The sequence below is a fragment of the Piliocolobus tephrosceles genome, chromosome 5 (genome assembly GCF_002776525.5).
Source record: "Piliocolobus tephrosceles isolate RC106 chromosome 5, ASM277652v3, whole genome shotgun sequence".
NCBI classification, from domain to species: domain Eukaryota; kingdom Metazoa; phylum Chordata; class Mammalia; order Primates; family Cercopithecidae; genus Piliocolobus; species Piliocolobus tephrosceles.
The window spans coordinates 18,271,442-18,295,356 of NC_045438.1; the positions used below are offsets into that span (position 1 = coordinate 18,271,442).

Sequence of the window (23,915 nt, forward strand, 5' to 3'; positions counted from 1 at the left end):
GTGATTCTCCTGCCTCAGCCTCCCGAGTAGTTGGGATTACAGGTGCCTGCCACCACGCCCAGCTAATTTTTGTATTTTTAGTAGAGACGGGGTTTCACCATGCTGGCCAGGGTGGTCTCGAACTCCCGACCTCAGGTGATCCACCCGCCTAGGCCTCCCAAAATGCTGGGATTACAGGTGTGAGCCACCATGCCCGGCCTAGAATGACCTTTTCTATCTCTTGACTTCTGTATCTCTTCATTCAATCATTTCCTCTAAAATAAAATAAAACTAAATTATTTAATTCTAGTCAATTAAATTAAATCCTATAAATATTGAGATAAAGCAAAACATCATGGAAAGAGCATGAGTTGAAAACCAAATAGACTTGGGTGGTTCATCTCAGCTGCTAGCTGTGTGTCTGTGGGCATACTACCTAGCTTATTGGAACACTGTCTTATCTGTTAAATGGAGTTGTTTAAAAATAACTCAACAAGCTCAGATCATGGAGAAAATGAAATTAGGTTGTATATTCAAAACAACTAATAATAGTTAATATTTTTATTGTGTTACGATTGAGATTTTGAATACAATCTACTATCTAGCTACACATATTCACATCTACAGAGATTTTTATCCTAATTTACAAACAGAAAACTGAGGCACAGAGACATTAGCTAACTTGCTGTGGTTAACATAACTAGTAAGTGGATTTGAAACCATGTAATGTGGGTCTAAAGTCTATGCTTTTAACCACTACACACAACCTGGTAAATCCTTGTTGAAATAAGAAAGCGATTTCAATAAGTTGTACTGTACCAGAAAAATGTGGAATTCATCTCTTTTTCCCAACATGCTACTGTCTTTTCAACAACCTATAAAACATTAAAAAAAACTAATAGGCCATTGAGAACCTTATTTGTTCTCGACTACCTAAACTATCCTGATCTTTATGGGAACAGGATAGATGACTTTCAATATTAATGAAAGCATTAATATAACTGAGTGCAGACTGAAAGACTATCTCGATGATTAAAGACACATTTTCAATTTTTTTTTTTTTTTTTTTTTGAGATGGAGTCTCATTCTTGTTGCCCAGGCTGCAGTGCGGTGGCACGATCTTGGCTCACAGGAACCTCCATCTCCCAGGTTTCAAGTGATTCTCCTGCCTCAGCCTCCTGAGTAGTTGGGATTACAGGCACGCGCCACCACATCCAGCTAATTTTTTGTATTTTTAGTAGAGACAGGGTTTCACCATGATGGTCAGGCTGGTCTCAAACTCCTGACCTCGTGAACCACCCACCTCAGTCTCCCAAAGTGCTGGGATTACAGGCATGAGCCACCATGCCCGGCCTTAAATTTTTAAATTTAAGAAAAAGTGACATTCCAAGAATAAGCAAGTGGAAAGCCAGAAAGCATTTCCCCTATCCTATCCTGAGTTTATTCTCATAAGAATCTAGTTATTTAAAAACTAAGTTACTGGAACATATTTGTGATTAATTTTATGTGTCAACTTGACTGGGCCATAGAGTGCCCAGATACTTGCTGAAACATTATCATGGGTGTATGTGTGAGGTGTCTGGGGATGAGATTAACATTTAAATGGATAGCCTGAGTAAAGCAAATTGACCACCCTAACATTTGAGTGAGTCTCATTCAAACAGTTGGAGGCCTGAATAAAACAAAAAGACTGATGATCTTTCCTGAGTAAGAAAGAATCTCTCCTGCCTTCTGGTCTTTCGACTAGGTCATCAGCTTGTTTCTTGTCTTCAGACTCAGATTGAAACATTGACTCTTCCTGGATTTCAAGCCTGCTATCCTTTGGACAGGAACCAAGCCATCAGTTCTCCTGGGTCTCCCGCTTGCTGGCTCATCCTGTAGACTTGCCAGCCTCAATGATCTTGTGAGTCAATTTCTTTTATGAATCTCCTTTATATATATACACCCATACACATACATATATCGTATTGGTTCTGTTTCTTTGGTAAACCCTAATAAAATATTTATATTGCTTTGTTTTTGTTTTTAGACATGGTCTCACTCTGTCTCCCAGGTGGGAGTGCAATGGCAAGATCATGGCTCACTGTAGCCTCAACCTCCCAGGCTCAAGTGATCCTTCCACCTCAGCCTCCTGAGTAGCTGGGACTACTCCATCCCAGGCCACGCCATCACGCTTGGCTTATTTTTGTATTTTTTGTAGAGCAGGGTTTTGCCATGTTACCCAGGCTGGTTTCGAACTCCTGAGCTCAAGCAATCCGCCCCCTCAGCCTCTCAAAGTGTTGGGATTACAGGTGTAAGCCACCGCACCTGGCCAATATTTATATTTCTCAAATGCATCCTCTTTTTTTCCGTGCTCACTTGTGCAATCTTAGTTGATGTCCTTAATTCTTCCCTGGACTATTGGAATAATTTCCTTGTTCCAGTGTCAGTACATCCAATTCATTCGTCCCCTCCTTGCTTCAGGAGTGCTCTTTCTAAATACAAATAGGCTAATGACAAACTGCTTTTAAACTTGTTTAGCACACTATTTCACATCTTCAGGATGAAAGTCAAATTCATTAGATTGGTGGATAAAGTCCTTCCCAATCCAGTCACTTCTTCATCTCCAGCCACATCACACTACCTGCCACCTCTTGCCAGAAAAATCTGCCTTAGCCTCTTGGTCTTGCACTTTTGTATGTTTGGTTACTTCTGCCTGGAATGCCTCTTTCTTCTTCAATCAGGAAACTCTCATAACAGGTGTGTGTCTGACATTGTCACTTCCTTAGCACACACCTTGGGTTTACCTCCCTGAACTCCAAGGGTGAAGCAGTTGGAGGTCTTTTTCTATTCATTGCCTTCAATTGAGCATACTCTCAGGGTTCCTCTTTTTGCCAACAGGCTACTGTCTTTTCAACAATCTATAAAACATTAAAAAAAGACTTTAGGTCTTCCCAAAATGCAGGCAAAGCAGGCTCCGGTGGACAAAGAAAGCTGATATGCAAATAACTTCAGGTGCTAGCAGTTAGAAGTTGGCCCAATGTGCAGAACGTTCTGTTCAGGGGCATATGGGCTTGGCCTAACAGATCTGTTATAGCCCTAATATTATGCTGTTGTTGGTTTTTCAATGAATGTACAAAGCTGGAAAGACATACAGCTGACCCTGAACAACAGGGGTCTGAACCAGTGTGGGTCCACTTATATGCAATTTTTTTTCAATATATACAGTTGGCTCTCCATATCAGTGGGTTCCACAACTGAAACCAAGAGTAGGTGGAAAATACAGTATTCTTGGGATGCCAATGGTCATATCCACAGGTTCCACAGGGCCAACTGTGGGACTTGAGTATATGTGGATTTTGGTGTACACGAGAGGTCCTGGAACGAATCTCCCATGGATATCAAGGGATGTCTGTAATTTTACTTACAAAAAGAATGCAAATTCTTGACAGACTAAAAATAACAATGAAACTAACAAAATTAGGAGGGGAAGAAAAGACAAGAGAAAGTAAGAATGCACCAATTCCTCACCTCTCCTAGTAGGTAGCCAATACACAGTGTGTAAAATTTATAAATAACGATTTAGGTAAACAACCTAAAGTCATGAAGGCTTCTAGCAAAACTAAAATACAATTTTTTAAATTAGGAGCTAAGAATAAGTTTTTGTCCCTTTGAAGGATTTTCAGCTGGTGAATCAAGATGTATATGTGCGGTATTTGAGGTTATAATGAAAAGAACCAGAAGAACTAAAACCAGACATTGTTAATTGCAGTTGGGTCTAGGATATGGTAACAGATAAGGTAGGTGGGTAGGTAGGAAGGGTAGGCGGGAGACTCTTACTTTTCTTTTAATATGTTCCCCCTTTTGTTTGGATTTTTAACCTTTATTATGCATTATTTCCATAACAAACAAATGGAAATAAAGTGTAGCTTAACTACAAAAAGTAACTTTTAGAACACCCTTAACAAATACTTTGCAGGAGTCAAATCAAATGAGGTAGGATCTATACAGTATGTATGAACATCAAAAAATGATCAGGACTTCTTTAGTAAACTAAAAGACAATAGGCATAGGATCCAAATTACGGAGTGGGAGGAAGTATGTGTGCGTATGTAACAATATTCTATGTACAGCTGACCCTTAAGCAACATGAGGTTAGGGGCATAGACACTCACAGTCGAAATTCCACTCCCCAAAACTGTACTAACAGCCTACTGGTGATCGGAAGTCTTACCACCAACATAAACAACTAACACTTTCTTTTTTTGAGATGGAGTCTTGCTCTGTCACCCAGGTAGGAGTGCAGTGGTGCAATCTCGGCTTACTGCAACCTCCGCCTCCTGGGTTCAAGGGATTCTCCTGTGTCAGCCTCCCGAGTAGCTGCGATTACAGGCACGCACCATCACATCTGGCTAATTTTTATATTTTTAATAGAGATAGGGTTTTGCCATGTTAGCCAGGCTGGTCTCAAACCCCTGGTCTCAAGTGATCTGCCTGCCTCAGCCTCCCAAAGTGCTGGGATTACAGACGTGAGACACCGCACCTGGCAATTTTGTATGTTACATGTATTATATACTGTATTCTTATAATAAAGTAAGCTAAAGAAAATGTTTTAAGGAAATCATGAGGAGAAAATATATTTAGTATTCATTAAGTGTAAGTGAATCATCATAAATATCTCCATCCTCATAATTTTCACCTTGAATAGGCTGAGAAGGAGCAGGGGTTGGCCTTGCTGTCTCAGGGGTGGCAGAAGTAGAAGAGGTGGAAGAGGAGGCAGGAGAGGCAGGCACAATAAGTGTCACCTGATGGAGATTAACATCATAATTTGTCTGACATTTTGCTTTTCCATTTCTCTAAACATGTTTCCATTTAGCAACAATCTTTCTTCCACCACTTGCTTTAGATTCAGTGCCTGTTTCAAAGAAAAGTCCGTGTTATAAGAGAAGTCAAAAGCCATATTGAATAAGAGGAACCCTTCTTCCAGATTGTCTAATGTCAATTTGTTTTCTGGCACTGCATCTTCTTCCTCATAATCTGGCACTGGGTTCAAAAGGAGTAATCTCCATCAAGTGGTCTTCTGTTAATTCCTCTGGTATGGTGTCTCTTAGCTCTTGAATTTCTCCAAGATTCGTATCTTGAAACCTTTTTTGCTATATCCACATGATTTCATTGATTGGCTCTGTCATAAATCCTGTGAAGTGATGCACAACATCTGTAGTTTCCTCCAGCAGGAATTTGTTTGGGCTTGATGGCTTTTCATGGCTTTTTCTGAAACAACAATGGCATCTTCAATGGTGTAATCCTTCCATAGGTTCATGATATTCTCTCAGTTGGGGTTCTCTTCCAGAGTGCTGTGTGTAATGATCCTTAAAGTCCTTATGACTCCCTTATCTAGAGGTTGAATTAGAGATGTTGTATTTAGGGGCAAGTAGACTATTTCAACATGTTTATATTGAACTCATGTGGTTCTGGATGGCCAGGGGCATTGTCCAATATCAAAAGAACATTAAAGGCAATCCCTTATTGGCAAGGTAGTTCCCGACATTAGAAACAAAGCATTTATATAACTGATCCAGAAAAAGAGTTGCTGCTCAGCCATCTTGCTGTACAACCAAAAGAGTGGCAGGCGGTGTTTCTTTTCCCTTCACGGCTCAATTTTATAGATAAGGGCAGTCCTCATCATAAATCTGGCTGCATTTGCACAAAACAGTACAGCTAGCCCATCCCTTCCTGCCTTGGATCCTTATGTTTGCTTCTCTTCCTAATGTCCTCTGTGGCACTATTTTCCCCCCAGAATAGGTCACTTTTGTTTGCCTTAAAAACCTGTTCAGGCAGATATCTTTTCTCTTCAGTGATTTTCTCTATTTTTAAATTTTTCATTTATTTATTTATTTATTTATTTATTTATTTATTTATTTATTTATTTATTTATTGAGAGAGAGCCTCATTCTGTTTCCCAGACTGGAATGCAGTGGTGCAATCTCACTGTAACCTCTGCCTCCCGGGTTCAAGCAATTCTTATGCTTTAGCCTCCTCAGTAGCTGGGATTACAGATGTGCATCAGCACACCCGGCTAAGTTTTGTAGTTTTAGAAGAGATAGGGTTTTGTCATGTTGGTCAGACTGGTCTTGAACTCCTGGCTTCAAGCAATCCACCCTCCTCAGCCTTCCAAAGTGCTGGGATTACAGGCGTGAGCCACCAAGTTTGGTCTTTTGTCCTCAATGATTTTCTTAATGGTGTCTGGGAACTCGTCGGCTGCATCTGGGTCAGCAGAAGCTGCTTCTCCTGTTATCTTGACATTTTTTGAAAGCCAAACCTCTTAAAAAGTTATCATACCATCCTTCATCTTCCTTTTGCTTTGTCAGATAATGACTTCACCACTTCTTGAATATTAGATTATATAGGGATGCCTTTCTCATAGCAATCCTGCACCCACAAAAAGTTACATTTGCAATATGAAATAAAAAGGTATTTCCCAAAAAGTGCAAGGTTTTCATGCCTGTTGGTGTAGCTGCAATGATGGCTTCATAAACTTCCTTTGGTTTTTATACAACAGTCCTTCTACTGGGTTCATTTATCTTAAACAGCAGGCGACCTTAGCTGCAGACCTCAATCTACAATACATAGCAAGCAATTCAACTTTTTCTGTAATGTCATTAACTTTTCTCTGATTCTTGGGAGAATTTCTAGCATCACTAATGGCACTTCATGAGGGTCCCATGGTGTTACTCAAGGTTTACAGTACTGCACTAACCACAATGAGAAATATGTGAGAACCTCAAGAGCTTACCTTTTACTGTGATATGCAATGTACTGGAGAGATCAACTGCTCACTCAGAGATGATTATGTTACTTGGAATTTTTACCCAATACCAGCAACACTGATGCTCACTGGAATAGCAACAGGAAGTGGCTACAAAATCATTACAGTAGTACACTTTGTACTACAGTGAATTTGATGCAGTTATGATTTAATATTGCATCTTTACAACTGTTTACACTTCTCTTGAACCTAATGGGTGCCATGTAACTGTCTGTTTGTATGTGCAAGTTTTGATAAATTTTAACTTTTTATAACAGGCTTGTATATATTTTATGGTAGTAAATAATAAAATAGCCTCGTATCTACACATACTTTATGCATTCATGACATATCTAGCTTTTTCTTTTCTTTTTTTCCTATATTTCTTGGCTAAGAGATTCATCTGTGAGGTTTTTCACAAAATTGTTGCCTTCGCCAAAAATTTTCCATTTACTGAAAAAAATCCACATATAAGTATACCCAAGCAGTTCAAACTAATGTTGTTCAAGTCAACTGTATAAAAGGTATTAATATGTCTGGAAAGAGATATCTTTCCAATTTAACAGACACTACCAGTGAGAAGAGTTGGGCTAGGCAGGAAACTTCAAATTTTTACTGTATATATTCTATTTGTATCTCAAATTATAACCTGTAGATCACGTTTATTAGAAGAAAATGTGGATTCCTGAAACTTCCTGCAGACCCCATAAGTGACAATCTCAGGGGGATGGAGTTCCAGAATCTGCTTTTTTTTTCATGGATGTTTCCTTGTTATTCCTGTGTATATTTGAGTTTCAGTAGCACTGCTCATCAGTTGTTTGGGGTTCTCTCTCCTTCACCAACATGTTCTTGCAAAACTAACCAAACACACACAAAGCGCAAACAGTACAACAGTGCACTGCACCTTCACGACCCTTACCTCTTTCAGCCTCTTCCTACCTCTTCCACATGCAATACATGTGTACATACCCACAGACGGAAACACAGAGATGTGTCTGGAAGCCAGTGTGGATGCCCTGTGATCTGTGTGTACCTATGTGACATGTGTACACATTCACTGACAAGAACATGGAGACGCATTTGGAAGCCAGTGTGGACGCCCTGTAATCTGTGCATACATACGTGACACGTGCATGCCCACCCACTGACAAGAACATGGAGACCCATTTGGAAGGCAGTGTGGGTGCCCTGTGATCCGTGTGCACACGTGACACGTGAATGCACATCCACGCACAGGAACACAGAGACACATTTGGAAGGCAGTGTGGATGCCCTGTGATCTGTGTGTACACGTGACACGGGCATACACACCTAAGACAGGAACACAGAGACATATTTGGAAGCTAGTGTGGGCACCCCATGATCTGTGTGTACACGTGACACGTGTGTACACCTACAGACAGGAATATGGAAACATTTGGAAGCCAGTGTGGACACCCTGTGATCTGTGCGTACACATGTGACACGTGCGTGCACACCCATGGACAGGATGAGAGACACATTTGGAAGCCAGTGTGAATGCCCATACACGTGTGACACATGCATGCACACCCACAGACAGGAACATGGAGACACTTATGGAAGCCAGTGCGGACGCCCTGTGATCTGTGCCCACACTCGTGAGACATGCACACACACCGACAAGAACACAGAGACACGTTTGGAAGCTAGTGTGGATGCCCTGTAATCTGTGTGGACACACGTGACACATGCATGCACACCCACAGACAGGAGGAACACAGATACACATTTGGAAGCCAGTGTGGATGCCCTGTGATCTGTGCGTACACATGTGACACGTGCGTGCACACCCACAGACAGGAACACAGACACATTTGGAAGCCAGTGTGGACGCCTGTGATCTATGCATACACGTGACACGTGTACACACCCACAGACAGGAACACAGAGACACATTTGGAAGCCAGTGTGGATGCCCTGTGATCTGTGCGTACACGTGACACGTGTGTGCACACCCACAGACAGGAACACAGAGACACTTTTGGAAGCCAGTGTGAACGCCCTGTGATCTGTGTGTACACGTGACACGTGCAAACACACCCACAGACAGAAACACAGAGACGCATTTGGAAGCCAGTGTGGACATCCTGTGGTCTGTGCACACCCACATACAGGAACACACAGAGGCGTTTGGAAGGTAGTATGGGCAGACAGGCCCTATCCCAAAGCGGCCGGCAGGCGTCTCCCAAGAATGGTTCTTGGACACAGCTCTGTGAAATGAAAATACAACTCGGCAGGGCAACTGACTCAGCCAAAGGAGAAAAACCTAAGCTGAAAGCTGAGTCCTGCCCGAAGGAGCCTTTCCTTTGGCGCCTGAGCCGAGGGCTTCGGGGAGAGGTTTGCGCATCGCAGCGCGGCCAGCTGTCTTCCCGTGGCTTCCCTAAGGCGGCGGCTCCCGCTGCTCCTTTCCGCTGCCTTCCCCTCCCGCCCACCCTGAGGCGTTGAAGCCCTCGGAAGAGGCGCGGCCACCGCCCGTTTCTGATTCCCGTTTCCTTCCTCCGGGCGCGTCCTTCACCGTGGCCAAATCAGCCTCTCAATTGCTGGAGCCCGGCCTCGGACACTTCTCGGCTTAGGCTGCCATACAGTGGCGCACCCCGAAACCGACAGCTCCGCTGACCTTACGCACCTGCACTCTCCAAGGCAAGATTCGGTCCGGGGAGCTGGTTTCGCCAAGGCGAGGGGCGCGGGGCAGTCCAGGCGGCCGGATGGATACCAGGAGAGCGCGTAGTCTCCGGCGGGACGGGGCTTCCAGGGCCCGGAAGGGGTCCAGGACTCTCCGCGGGCGCCCGGAAGTCGGCGGAGGGCCGCGAGGCAGGAGGGAGTGGAGATTGCTGCCCCAGCTCGGGCAGCGCGGAGCCCACCCAACGCCCTCCTCGGCCCTCGGCTCTTCCTGGGGCCGTCCTGCCCCTGCACCAGGGCCTAGTGCCTTTCCGGTTAGCCTCGGAGACCCTGGCCGAGCAGTGTCCGTTCGCCTGGCTGGGGGCCTCAGGACATTATTTCTGGGTGACAACCTGCAGGGCCTTCCGCCCCTCGGGACCTCTCGGGAGTCCCTTCCCCGACGCCCGCGGGGCTGCAGGGGCCGCAGGTTCGGTCTCGGGGCCTCCTTTCCGCAGTCCGCCCGGCTCTAGGCTAGTATGCTTTAATTACGTCAATAATATGACTCCGGCGAGCCTGTGCGGCTAGGGAATGCGGCCGTGGGCAGCGGAGTCCAGGCGGAGTCGGCTCTCCACGCGCGAGGCCGCCTCCTCCTCACCACTCGCCGGGTTCAAACGTCGCGCCTCAGGCGACGACGGCCAACGGGTTAGCCGCTGAAGGCCCCGCCGACGCCCCGCCCCCCACGCCTCGACGCCCCGCCCCTTGCGTGCCCACCCGCGCCCCGCAGCCCCGCCCCAGCGCCCACCCCAAGCTTCGCGGTTCAGTGGTCTGGCGCTCACCAAGGCCGGGTGCCCCCAGTCAACCCCGAGGTCTTCATGCCCCACCTCCCGTCGCCAGGGGGCGGGGATAGCGCGCTGGGCGTCGGGGCGGGGCCTTGGCGGCGTCGGGGCGGGGCCTTGGCTGCGTCGGCTGCGTATCGCGCGCCGATCGGACCGTGCTGCAGCCGTTGGCCGTTAGCGTGGCTTGGGCGGTTGTCTTGGAGAAGCAAGATGGCGGCGACGGCGGCCGCAGTGGTGGCCGAGGAGGACACGGAGCTGCGGGACCTTCTGGTGCAGACGCTGGAGAACAGCGGGGTCCTGAACCGCATCAAGGTGAGGCCGGAGGCTGGGGACCGGTCTGGCGGATCTGCAGGGCCTGCGTGGACAGCGGTCGTCACAACGGTCGCGGCAAGGAGGCCGCCTCCCTGGCGAGGGACCGGGGCCGGGGGGCATTGGGGGCGCGCCCCGGCAGGGCCTCTGTCCTGCCAGCCCCACAGAGGTGGTCGGCTCGTTCGTTCGTTCGTGTGGTCCCGGAGGGCACCGCGGACTGTGGGCGGCTGGTCCGTCCCCTGCTGCGTTCCGTGGGGGCGGGACCGTGGGGCCTGAGGGCCACACGGGCGGCCCGCAACTCGGCCCTGGAGCGTGGCCCCAGTGTCTTTTCCTCAGACTCGGGCATGATCCGCGGCGGGAAAGCAGCGCGTCCAGCCGAAGCCTGGGGGTCACAGAGCTTGTGTGACTGAGAACGTTTTGGAAGGCGTTTCTGGCCTTTGCACCTGCCCGCCCAGCTCGTTGGCTTGCTCGTGTTTGTTGCTGGCTAAATGTGAGCTTGTTGTGAAAATTGTCTTGAAATGGTAATTTCTTGTTTCTTAACTTTTTTTTTTAAGGCTGAACTCCGAGCAGCTGTGTTTTTAGCCCTAGAGGAGCAAGAAAAAGTAGAGGTATGAAGTTTCCAGATTTTAACGTGGCTGTATTCGTTAATACTTAATTTCTCGTTCATTAAAAACCGTCTTAAAAATAGTTTATAGTAATGTATAGCTAGGGATAATTTTGAACTGTTAAGGATTATATTATATTGAGAGAGAGCCAAAATTTTTCTTTTTTCGTATAGCTTTTGAATTTGGGGGTAATCTTAAAGTTAAGGTACCACAGTAACTCTGATATCAATGCTAAATCTGAAACAAAAGTTCATAGGAGTTTCTTGAAGAAATGGTTCCATTATCAATGTGTTAAGTGCAGGTTCACTCAGATCTTTTAATAAGCTAATATGTTATTAATTCCTATGAAACGGGGTATGTAGTATGCAACTTTTCCCAAAATTATCTGACCACTCAATCATTTTGACAATGAAAAAGGCAGTGATTATTTTAAAAGTGCAACCACTTCTCTACGTTTACGTGGGTAATTTAACTTTTTCTGAATCCCACCAACCATCCTGAGTAAATATTCTGGAATTTGTCAACAAGAATAGAACCATCATCAAAGTCTTAAACTCTTGCTTTATGACATATCAGTCTCCTATCCTCTCACTTCGTTAGACCTGTATACCTAATCTCGAATTTCATCAAAATCTTCAGTTATTTGCCCTTTCCATGTCTGTGCAGGCATCAGTCTTCTCTTGGCGGCGTTTTGTTCTGGATCATATGGGTCTGGACCCCTAATTACCTTGCCTTACAGTCATACGGGGTCTGGAAGAAATCTCAATGATCATTTTTTTTTTTGAGACGGAGTCTCGCTCTGTCGCCCAAGCTGGAGTGCAGTGGCCGGATCTCAGCTCACTGCAAGCTCCGCCTCTGGGGTTCACGCCATTCTCCTGCCTCAGCCTCCCGAGTAGCTGGGACTACAGGCGCCCACCACCTCGCCCGGCTAGTTTTTTGTACTTTTTAGTAGAGACGGGGTTTCACCGTGTTAGCCAGGATGGTCTCGATCTCCCGACCTTGTGATCCGCCCGCCTCGGCCTCCCAAAGTGCTGGGATTACAGGCTTGAGCCACCGCGCCCGGCCCTCAATGATCATTTAACCCAGCAAACTAACTCTCTTCCCATTTTACACATATGTGCTCCTGGAGAAGAGTCATTCAACCATGTGGATTGCTGATGTTGCAAATTGGCAGGTACCAACCTGGTTAGGTCCTGAGCAGGCCCAGCAGCTCTCTTCTTCACCCTACCTGTGCAGTAGCCTTCTGTGTCACCCCTGCTTCCTTCTCTCTGAACACTTGTGGTCTTGTCGCTTCCTCCACAGGGAAGGTAGAAGCCATTAGATCCTAACTTTATGTCCTCCTCTCCTATCCCTCAATCTATTGCTCACCTGTGAAAATGCTTACCTGTGTCTATATTTATCTGTACCTCTTTACTGCTTTAGAAGAGGCTCTGTCCTGTCTAAGAATAATCATTCTGTCTTCTGTATACTTTCAAGTCTTTAATTATTTACTGTATCTTTGACTCTATCCTTTTCTGGTGGCTTTTCTTTTGAGCATGAAAACGTGTTTAAGTAACTATTAGGAGTAAACTGTTTTCCTTTACTCACATTCTGCTTTTAATACCACTGTGGTTTTTTTCCTTCACAACCTGGTTTGGTTTGCTTTGCTTTGGTTTTTTTGAGACAAGGTCTTACTCCTTTGCCTAGGCAGGAGATGCAGTGGTGCAGTCATAGCTCACTGCAGCCTCAACTCCCTGGGCTTGATTTTTCCACCTCAGCCTCTGGAGTAGCTGGAACTACAAGCGTGCACAACCACATTTTAAAAGAATATGCAAGCTTATTCCATATATTACGTCCTGGGCTCCCCTTAGTCCCTTAAAATCTTTTTATTTTTTTTGAAACAAGAGTCTCACTCAGTCACCCAGGCTAGAGTGCAGTGGTGCGATATTGGACCTTCTGCCCCCTGGGTGGGGTTCAAGCGATTCTCCTGCCTCAGCCTCCTGAGTAGCTGGGATTACAGGCACCTGCTATCGTGTCTGGCTAATGTTTTTGGTATTTTTAGTAGAGATGGGGTTTTACCATCTTGGCCAGGCTGGTCTTGAACTCCTAACCTCGTGATCCACCCACGTCAGACTCCCAAAGTGCTGGGATTACAGGCGTGAGCCACCATGCCCGGCCAATCCCTTAAAATCTTAAATCTACCACTACCACCCTAAGTAATTTCTTATGCTGCAGTCAAGAGGAGTCTCCTAATTGTGAGCATATTTTAGTTCCTACCTATCCTAGTTGATGATTGTGGCATTTGACATTCTTTTTTTGAGACAAAGTTTCACCCTGTCACCCAGACTGGAGTGAGTGGCATGATCATGGCTCACTGAAACCTCAACCTCCTGCCTCAGCTTTCCAAGTCACTGGAACTACAAGCATGCACCATCACTCCCAGCTAGTTTTTTAAAAAAATTTTTTTCGTATAGATGGGGTCTCTCCTTTTACCCAGGCTGGTCTCGAACTCCTGGCTCAAGCATTCCTCCCACCTCAAACTCCGAAAGTGCTGGGATTACAGGTGTAAGCCACCACGCTAGGCCTGTAATTGACATTCTTGATTCTTCCTTCTTGAAAATGTCCTTGACCTGTGAGACCTTTTTCTGTTCTGTTTTTCTTTTTTTGAACACTCCTTGGTTTGTTTAGCGTGATCTTTTTCCTGTACACCTGACTGAGACTTATCCACAGTTGTCATTTTGTACTCTCTCACAGACTAACCTTATTCATCCAATAACTCCAGCCCTATAACTTTCATGCATATTTCTCTCCTGAGCTTCAGACCTGTATGTTAAACTGCCCACTATATTATGCCCTTAATGGGACCATCATTTATCTGGCAAGAAATCTAAGCGTTTCTTAAGCCTTGCTCTTCTTACTTCCTGCTCAGTCATCACCTGGCTCTGTGTCTGTCAGGTGTGTAGCTGAAGTGGCCCCAGGGGAGTGCTCTGCTGCCTCCTTTGTGCTTGTTTTTTCTTTTCCAGATTGCTTTATCTCCTTCCTACATGCCAGCCTCCCTTTCCGTGGTGTCCCTCACCATCTCCCTGAAGTCATTTTTCCACATTGCTCCTAGATTGGCTGTTTTTAGTACACATCTGATCTTGTCCCTCCATTCTCTTTAAATATTTCAGTTGACTTAATATCTTAGAATTCCCTAAACCAGCCTACCAACTACCTTTATGATCTCTCCTCTCCTTGTCTTTTATTTTAACAACTTTATTGAGGTATAATTGACCTACAATAAAGTTAAAGTATTTAATATGTACAGTTTGATTTTTTAATAGTTAATTTATGCAGCTGTTAAATGATCACCACAATCAAGGTACTGCACATATCCATGACCTTCAAAAGTTTTCCTTGTGCCCCTTTTGTAACCCTCTCCCCTACCCCAAACCTTTTTAAGAATTATATAAGTGGAATCATGTAGTATGTGCTCTTTTTTTTGGTCTGGTTTCTTCAACATAATGCATTTGAAATTCATTCATACTGTAATATGTATTAATAAATCATTTCATTAATACATGGTATAGATACGACAGTTTAGTCATTACCTGTTGACAGACATTTAGGCTGTTTCCAGTTTTTGAGTATTACAAGTAAGGCTTCTGTGAACAGTCATGTACAAGTCTTTGCTTGGATCTGTGATTTCTCTTGAGAAAATCAGTAGGGGTGAAGTGACTAGGTCACATACTAGGAATATTTGTGACTTCTAAGAAACACAACCAAATTGCTGTCCAAACTCGTTATGCCATTTTGTATTCCCATCAGCAGTGTATGAGGCTGCCACTGTAGCAGCAATTAATGTGGTCTTAAGGAACCCTACCATGTGCTACCTATTGTAGCCTATTCTCAGCAACAATCAGAGGCTTGATGGTCTAGAAGTATTTTTTCCATACTTATTCAAATAAATGTATAATTACAAAAATACGTTGGCCTATGGACCACATAAGATCATCTCACATTTCATGGATAAACTGGGAATTACAAGTGTATAATTAAATTCCTGTTCATAATAAGTATGCTATAAATGGTAGATACCTGAGATGACAAAATATCAAACTTCATATATTTGAAATAATAAACAGTTGTTGACATTTAATTTTTTTTTTTTTTTTTGAGACGGAGTCTTGCTGTGTCTCCTGGGCTGGAGTGCAGTGGCCCGATCTCAGCTCACTGCAAGCTCCGCCTCCCGGGTTCACGCCATTCTCCTGCCTCAGCCTCCGGAGTAGCTGGGACTACAGGCGCCCGCCACCTCGCCCGGCTAGTTTTTTGTATTTTTAGTAGAGATGGGGTTTCACCGTGTTAGCCAGGATGGTCTCGATCTCCTGACCTCGTGATCGCCCGTCTCGGCCTCCCAACATTTAATTTTATTTCACACAGGTATTTGAAAATATTTTCAAAAGCAGTTTATAAAACATTTAAAATTAAAAATAAATACAAATCTTCATATATGGTTTTGTTATATTAACTTTGAGAAATTACTAAATAGTACAAAGTAAGCCCTATAGTAATTAACAGTTATAGAATGGATTTTGTAATACCATAATTTTATCGATGAAAACGTTAAACTTTATATTTTGTAGTTGTTTTTAGGGTAAACACAGGACACTTAACTTTTTTTTTTTTTTTTTTTAACAGAACAAAACTCCTTTAGTCAATGAGAGCCTGAAAAAGTTTTTAAATACCAAAGACGGTAAGATGTTCAGCTTGTTCTTGTTTATCTATCTCTGAATTTTTGAATCTTGATACCATTTGGGAGAAATCAGAAATTTCAGGGAGTTTTTTTAAGTCTGCAATTCTTATAGGTCCTCATTTTAAAATAGTATTTCATTGTACAACAATTGTGTTGCTATTACATATTTTCGTACTTGGGATGTTGCTTAAAGCCAGTTTTATTACAAAAAGCCAATATTAACTATTAAAAAGCGAAACACTGAAATCTATGAGATGATTGTCTTACAATTAGTTACAGACTGATAATCCCAGTGAAAAAATTAGGAGATTGAGATTTTCATTACTTAATCATGTTATTCAAAGAAGAAATTTGTAACTTAAAAAATTTAGAAACCTTTCTTCCATAATTTAGTGTATCTATTTCATAATGGTAATTTAAAAAATTTGGTTTTTAAAGGTTTGCTTACTTACCTTTTTCTTGATCTTTATAGGTCGTTTAGTGGCTAGTCTTGTTGCAGAATTTCTTCAGTTTTTTAACCTTGACTTTACTTTGGCTGTTTTTCAACCTGAAACTAGCACAGTAAGAATAATGATTTTTACATCTATCCTTTGAAACGTTCTTTGATACAAATGAGTTAATATTAAGCTGAAAGTTAATAGAATTTGACAACTGATAGTTTTTTACATTTAGATTATTTTTGGTAGTTGATTATCTGTTTTTCTTAAAAGCCATATGAGCTTTCAGATAGCTGGCACAAGTGTTGCTGCTTTGTGTTACTTGAAAGCTTGCTAATAAAAGTGTTACTGTAGAGTTAATTTTGGTTTGATGTTAGATTGCACCTGTTAATGGAAACTTTGAAGGTAGAGGCTCTGTAAAAGAAATAGGCATAATTTTTTAAAATAGACATTTAATTCATTACCAAGACGGTCTCTTTGAGTTTAAAGATGTTTTTAAACTCTGAAAATGTTTTCTTTACTCTTTGAAAATAACTTCTGCTATTTTTTTGTGCACTTGCATCTTTTCTAGCTGCAAGGTCTCGAAGGTCGAGAGAATTTAGCTCGAGATTTAGGTATAATTGAAGCAGAAGGTACTGTGGGTGGACCCTTATTATTAGAAGTGATCAGGCGCTGTCAACAGAAAGAAAAAGGGCCAACCACTGGGGAAGTAAGTAGAATTCTTGTTATCTTTTTCTATTTTAATTATTGGCTACTTAGTTTAGCCATGCAGATTAGTGCATATATAGTAAATTAAGGTTTTCATACTGGAAAATATTCCTCAAAAACGAAATGAAATGCATTCAGATTGTATCAATGCAAATTTTAATGAAAATTAGGAATGTGCTGACTCTTGATTCTGTGGCATATCTGTTCTGGTTTTTGATCCTCAAGAGTGTTGGGGTCATGAGCTAAACTGTCTGGAACAAATCCCAACTCCTCGTTGCCTCGCTTGATCCTCCATTCATTTCATACTGTGTATGAAGTGGGCTCTACCAGGCCCTACCTCGGTGTTCTGAGACTTCTCTGCATAAGCCAACAGAAGCACTCAACTTGCTATTATTTTTATTAAAACATCTTAGTTAAATATAAAAGGGCTGATTTATAGGGTAGTTAATAAATTTTTGGACTTAAAGGCCTCTTTAAGCTTAAAACTAAGCTGTTGATTTTGCTTTAAACTGTTTAGAAACAGTTCAAACTTACATTTTTTTGATTAGTAGTACTTTTCATACTCAACCTTTTTTTTAGAAATTGTGCTAATGAGATTGATCTAATTTTTATTTTCATACATTAATTTTACATAAAGATATAGGTAACATCTGTAACTGTCGCAGATATTTGATTTATTGTGATCTTTTAGTCCAATTTATAGGTAAGAATGTGGAGGGCTATATAGGTTTCCTACTTATTTTCTTGGGTGAATCTCAGAGGATACTTTCTATTAGAATTTTTGAAAATTGATAAAGCTTGCCTGAGTACTAATATATATAAGGCATGGTAAATAGACTTTGTGGGTACCATAAGATAAAATATAAGAAACTTCCGTGTCTCTGAAGAGCGCATAGCTATTTTAGATAAAATGTGCTCAAATAAGGAAATTAACATTTAGATAACAGTTTAAGATTATGGAGGAATTGTCATTTAACACATTATTTGCAAACATGTTATGAATAGTTTAGAGGAGGAAGCGATTGTCACATGCCAAAATTTTATTGAAGTCAATTTTAAAGTGAGAGTAGGATGTCAATTGTGGGGCGAGGATTGGGAAGGGTGTTCTGAGAAGTTGGAACAGTGCCAGTCAAGTGTGGGAGCAGGAGAGCATAGCCAGATCCTGGGCTGGCTGGGAGTGAGGTGGCTCGCCCAGAGCACAAGTTGTCACTTCAGCTTGTGCATATAATTTCATTTCTTCATTTATCAATATTCAGCAAGCTTTTATTGTGTGCTTATTTGATAGATACTGTGCTGGGGACTAGGCAATCAAAAACAAACTAAAGAACCCAGTCTCCTGGGGCCAGCAATCTGTAGGTCATGATGACCTCTATTGGCTCTCCCCTCTTGGCTTCTGTGCCCTTGAAGAACTCTCTTCTCTTTCTAACTGCCCTTTCATTTTCTTTTCTGTTTAGTAGTTGTGCTTTGGCTCACCTCATTGCAGTGGTGTTTATGTATATTTTTGTGTCTAGATTGATCTTTCTTCCTTAACATACCACTAGCATGGACTCTGGAACCAGGTTACTTGGGTGAAACCCCAGCTCTGCTACATTCTAGCTCTGTGAGCCTGCAGTCACTCAGCCTCTGTGTGCCCAGGTTCCTTATCTGCAACATGGAGATCACAGAAGTATCATGCCTGCAGGTCTGGAGGGGGTCTAAGGAAGCAAGATGTGTGAAGCTTTGAGCACAGTGCTTGGCACGGAGGACTCTGTGTGTCATTATAGTAGGCATCAGTGGATTCAGTTAACTGTGAATTGAAAATATTCAGATTAGCTGAGCGCGGTGGCTCATGCCTGTAATCCCAGCACTTTGGGAGGCCGAGGTGGGCGAATTATGAAATCAAGAGATGGAGACCATCCTGGCCAACATGGTGAGACCCCGTCTCTACTGAAAATAGAAAAATTAGCTGGGCGTGGTGGTGTGCGCCTGTAGTCCCAGCTACTTGGGAGGCTGAGGCAGAATTGCTTGAACCCAGGAGGTGGAGGTTGCAGTGAGCCGAGGTTGTGCCACTGCACTCCAGCCTGGCGACAGAGCGAGACTCCATCTCAAAGAAAAATGTTCGGATACAATACAACAAAAGAATGCAAATCTAGTATAAAATTATTTTTATAGCATTTACATTGTATTAGATATAAGTTATTTGGACATGATTTGAAGTACATAAGTTATATGCAAATATGTCATTTCACATAAGGGACTTGAGCATCCTTGGATTTTGGTGTTCACCATGGAGTCCTACAACCAATCCCCTGTGGATACTGAGGGACGACTGTATTAGTATTACTGTTTCTTGTTATTGTATGGATGACTGTTTAAGTTCAGTGTAGTCTGCCTAAGTCCAGCTCAGTCCTTTATCCTAGCTCCAAACTAGAATTTCCAGCTCTTCACAAAACATACCTCCCTGGATAACCCAATAGTACATTCGAATCCTGTGTGGAAAAATTTACTTTCTTCTCTTTACCGCTAAAAAAGTAAAAACATAAAGACAAAAGCAAATCCCACCTTACTCCCTGCAAATAACCCTCTTCCAGTTCTTCCTGCTCACTTCTCTGTTTTCATTGATTCTATTCCTGTGACTCCTTGGTTTCATCCCAAGGACCGGCTGTTCACATGTGCTGTAGATTCAGTTATTCTGTTAGGAAGGATTCACTCTCCACCTTGCACCCAGTAGCTTTGGTAACAGGCTGTGGAAGAAGGAGTAATTGCTGGAGGGCTTTCTGTTCTCTGCTGGATAAGATGTGTACCTCAAAATGACACCCAGTAGCATTCCTGTGTAGTGGGTGTGATTGTGAAAATGGACACAGAATCGCTGTTCTTCAGTACTCCATTCTGACTTGTGGATTTGAGGCCTCCCCTGAAGTTTGTCTGGACTTTTTTGTAGCTGTGATTCTGTCAAATAGACCCACGATAGGAATTCTGTATCCTCAAAAGGTAGTTGTTTTACTCCCCCAAGTTGCTGAACCACTAAGTTGGGCATCTCATCTCCATTTTTTGCTAGTTTTCCCTTCCTAATATCTGGGTATTTAATTTTAATAGTTTGTGTGTATGTATATAAACAAATAGATAAAATACTTAAAATAGAGACCTCAAAGATGTATGTTTTGGCTCTTCATTATTTATTAGTGTTTTCTATTACTTTGGAAGAAAACTTGTCATTTATAATGAAATAAAAAATTAGAGCTTTTATTAGCTTTTGACTTTGGCTGTAGAAAACTAGCTATAGGTTAAGTTCACTGAACTAAATTACTGATACTTTTTTTTTACCACAACTGCATTTTAACCACCTCAAGAATTAGGTTGCTATGCCCCACCCACTTTAATGTGACTGGTTTGATTTTATTGGATGCTCCCCAGCCGTAGGTGAGCCGAGGTTGTATTTTAGTAGAGATGGAGTTCCACCACGTTGGCCAGGCTGGTCTCGAACTCCTGACCTCAGGTGATCCACCCGCATGGTGGCGTGCACCTGTAGTCCCAGCTCCTCAGGAGGGCAAGGCAGGAGAATTGCGTGAACCTGGGAGGTGGAGGTTGTGGTGAGCCGAGATCACGCCACTGCACTCCACAGAGCAAGATTGTCTCAAAAAATAAATAAATAATACAAGAAATTAGCTGGGCATGGTACTTGGGAGGCTGAGGGAAGAGAATCGCTTGAACCTGGCAGTCGGAGGTTGCAGTGAGCCAAGATCTCGCCATTGCATTCTAACCTGGACAACAAGAATGAAGCTCCGTCTCAAAAAAAAAAAAAAAAAAAAGAGTCAGATGTGGTGGTGCCTTCCTGTAATCCCAGCTACTTGAGAGGCTGAGGTGGGAGGACCACTTGAATCTGGGAGGCGGAGATTGCAGTGAGCCGAGATCCACCACTGCATTCCAGCCTGGGTGACTGAGACCCTGTTTCAAAAAAAAAAAGAAAGATTAAGAAAGAAAGAAAAAGAAATGGATAGATTAAGATGACCTTTTAAGAATCAAGAAGACTTGGTAAACTAATATTTTGGCCTGGGGCAGGGTCATAGAAGAGGCAATATGAGAAAAGAAAAGCTCTCAAAGGCCAGTTTAAGGATTTTAGCCTAGAAGAAGATAGTATCACCACCAGAAATAACGGGACTGAAGAGGGAGAACTGAAGTTATGAAGAGCAGCACATTTTCCTATTTAAAAAGTTACTGTCAGTCATGAAAGGACTTTTGTAACAAACAGCCAATATTTAATATGTACACAGTGTCATAGAGCTTATTCTGGTAGTGGATGAATTGTAGGAAGTGATTTTCATTTAAGAAACATTTAAAAACCTCTTCCTTTGTGTTAACCACAGTGCTCAGAACCCTGTGGTGACAGGGCACTGGGCAGCAGACACAGATGACTCCTGTGGAAGCTGAGCTAGAACAGGTGTGGAAGTAGAAAAGTGGAAGAGTATACTACTATTTGAAGGGGTAAAGTGTTTTTAATGAAAATTGTTATTTGGTATTTTTTCTTGAGATAAAATGAAGTAGGGAAACAAATTCAAGGAGGGCAAAAAGTAGATCTTAGAGAATTACAGGATATTATTTGTCTGGAGAATAGGGAGAAGGGAAGTGAGGAAGTAAATGCTGGAATGGTAGACCTGGGACAGATTTCAGTGGAGACAGTATCCTGTTCAAAGTGAATGAATGAAATATTTTGCAGGTAATTAGAATCTAGGGATGTGTAGAAGGTTTTTGAGGGGGTAAAATTAGAGGAAAATCTAAAGAATGGTTACTTTAATAAAGAAGAAATAAAATACCAACATTGTATAGTGTTTCTAAATGCTAAAATTCTATTGGAGTGTAGTTGGTATATTCGTGTTTTATTTTTAAATGTATTTTAATTTTAAACTAAAATATTTTAGGGTGCACTAGATCTATCTGATGCACATCCTCCGCCAAAGTCACCAGAGGGAAAAACAAGTGCACAGACAATACCAAGTAAGGTGAGTGAGCTGCAGAACCCAGAGGTCATGTCTGGACTCAACTCCAGAGGGCTCTGCTCTTCTCTCTCTAGTCTTTCTTGTTACAAGTTGTATTGTTTTATAACACATGGGCTCTTTAGTTTCTTGAAGGTGCTTTTTTTCCATTAAGTATACATTAAAAAAAATTTTTTTTTTGCTTTGTTGGTGGTGGTTTGACATTTGTATCATAGAAAGGAATGTACTGGTAAGTAACAGAATCAGAATATTTGGATTTATTTGGTACTTTGGACATTTTTCTCCTATTAACAAGGAGATTTACTTGCTTTTCATTTATAAATTCCTAACTTGAGAATATTAAGCTGGGAATATGTATTACAGGATATAATATTGAATGAATATTTTAGACTTCTAGATGGGTGATGAGATTCAGAATTGTAAATCATGATGGTTTTTAATATACATGGGCTGTTTTGATAGAATTTCTAAGAAAATATATGTACTTTGGTTACATTTATGTGTGTATGCATGTGTGCATCTGTTTGTGTGTTTATGAGTTGTTAAAAGTAAGACTTGATTTCAGAAGTTAAGCATAAAGAAAAAAAATGAGCTGTACACTTTGAATTTAAGATCCAGGATATGTAGGAATGGATAGTAAGATGATTGTCAGGAAATTTGTTTTCTCAAGAGTATAGCTTGAATTGGTAGTCTTATCAAAGGATAGGTTTGGGTCTGTCTTAGTCTGTTCAGGCTGCCAAGTACCATAGATTGGGCAGCTTACAAACAACACATTTTTCCTCACAGTTCTGGAGGCTGGAAGTCCAAGATCACGGCATCACTGTGGTTAGGTCTGGTGAGGTCCCTCTTCTAGGTTGCAGAGAGCTGCCTTCTCATTGTGTCCTCATGTGGTGGAAAGAGGGTGAGAGAGCTCTCTGGGGTCAGGGCCCTAATTCCATTCACAAAGGCTTCACCCTCATGATCTGCTCACCCCTCAAAGGCTCGACCTTCTGATACCATCACATCGAGGGTTAGGATTTCAACATAGGAGCTGGGGGTTTGTGGACTACACAAACCTGCAGTCCATGACAGGTCAGGTTTGTATTCTTTGACTTTCCCTTTGATTTTCATTCCGTAAGAACAGAGTAATGCCGTGGAGTCCATTCCAAAAGATGAGGCCCCATGTGGGTTTATGGTGGTGGATCGACCCTCAGATATAGTTGCATCTTTTTAAATAGATGAAGTTCCAGAACGTAGTGATTATACTACAAGATTCCTTTCTTTTTTAAATGTCTAGGCACAGAACATTGCTGAACGATTGCTGTTATTTTTTGCTTGTTCTTTGATGCTGTTACTCCTTTTATTTAAGTTTGGAAAACTAAAGGAATTTTATACTTTATTTCTAACCAAGGGAACAACTATTGTATTGTTTATAGTTGCTCCTTCTGAGATTTCTAGTTGGTGTAGGGAAGGCCTTTTTTTAAATTTTTTTTTTCCTAAATACTCATAGGAGGCTATAACCCCAAAGACAGAATAAGAATAAGGTCATGAATAAGTTTTTAAAATTTCTTTAAATTAATTGCAAATAAAACAGCCTATGTAAGTAAGCTTTACTTTTCATGAAAATATCTGGCTTTAGAAAAATTAAAATTAATGAATATTCCAAAATACTTATCAGTACCTATAGCATTTGACTATTTGGAAGCTCTTTTTAGCAAATTATTACTATGTTTAAAGCAAATTAGCAATCCTAACCTTCTACATATGGAGTATGTCTTCTGGGTAAAATATTAAAGTCTGTTTTATGTACTCTTATTCTCTCTACATACATTTTAAGTATGTAGAGAGATCTAGGAATTAAAATGAGATCTAAATGAATTAAAGATCTAAGAATTAAAATGAGATCTAAGAATTAAAATGAGAATCTCAGTGTTTTAGGTCAGTCAGGAAATGATGCTGTGAGTTTTTCCAGAGAAGC

At 42.1% G+C, this 23,915-nt stretch overlaps 1 protein-coding gene across 4 annotated transcripts in view; it reads left to right on the forward strand.

Moving 5' to 3' along the window:
- The first annotated feature begins 10,340 nt into the window (after positions 1-10,340).
- FGFR1OP (FGFR1 oncogene partner) overlaps positions 10,341-23,915 on the forward strand; it is a 40,082-nt gene continuing 26,507 nt past the window's right edge. For all 4 annotated transcript variants that reach the window (XM_023223580.1, XM_023223583.1, XM_023223581.1 and 1 more), the window contains exons 1-6: positions 10,341-10,530; positions 11,082-11,135; positions 15,789-15,843; positions 16,316-16,404; positions 16,852-16,989; positions 21,884-21,964. In XM_023223580.1, the coding sequence (XP_023079348.1) occupies positions 10,429-10,530; positions 11,082-11,135; positions 15,789-15,843; positions 16,316-16,404; positions 16,852-16,989; positions 21,884-21,964 (519 nt within the window). In that variant the 5' untranslated portion in view covers positions 10,341-10,428. The remainder of the gene's footprint in view (positions 10,531-11,081; positions 11,136-15,788; positions 15,844-16,315; positions 16,405-16,851; positions 16,990-21,883; positions 21,965-23,915) is intronic.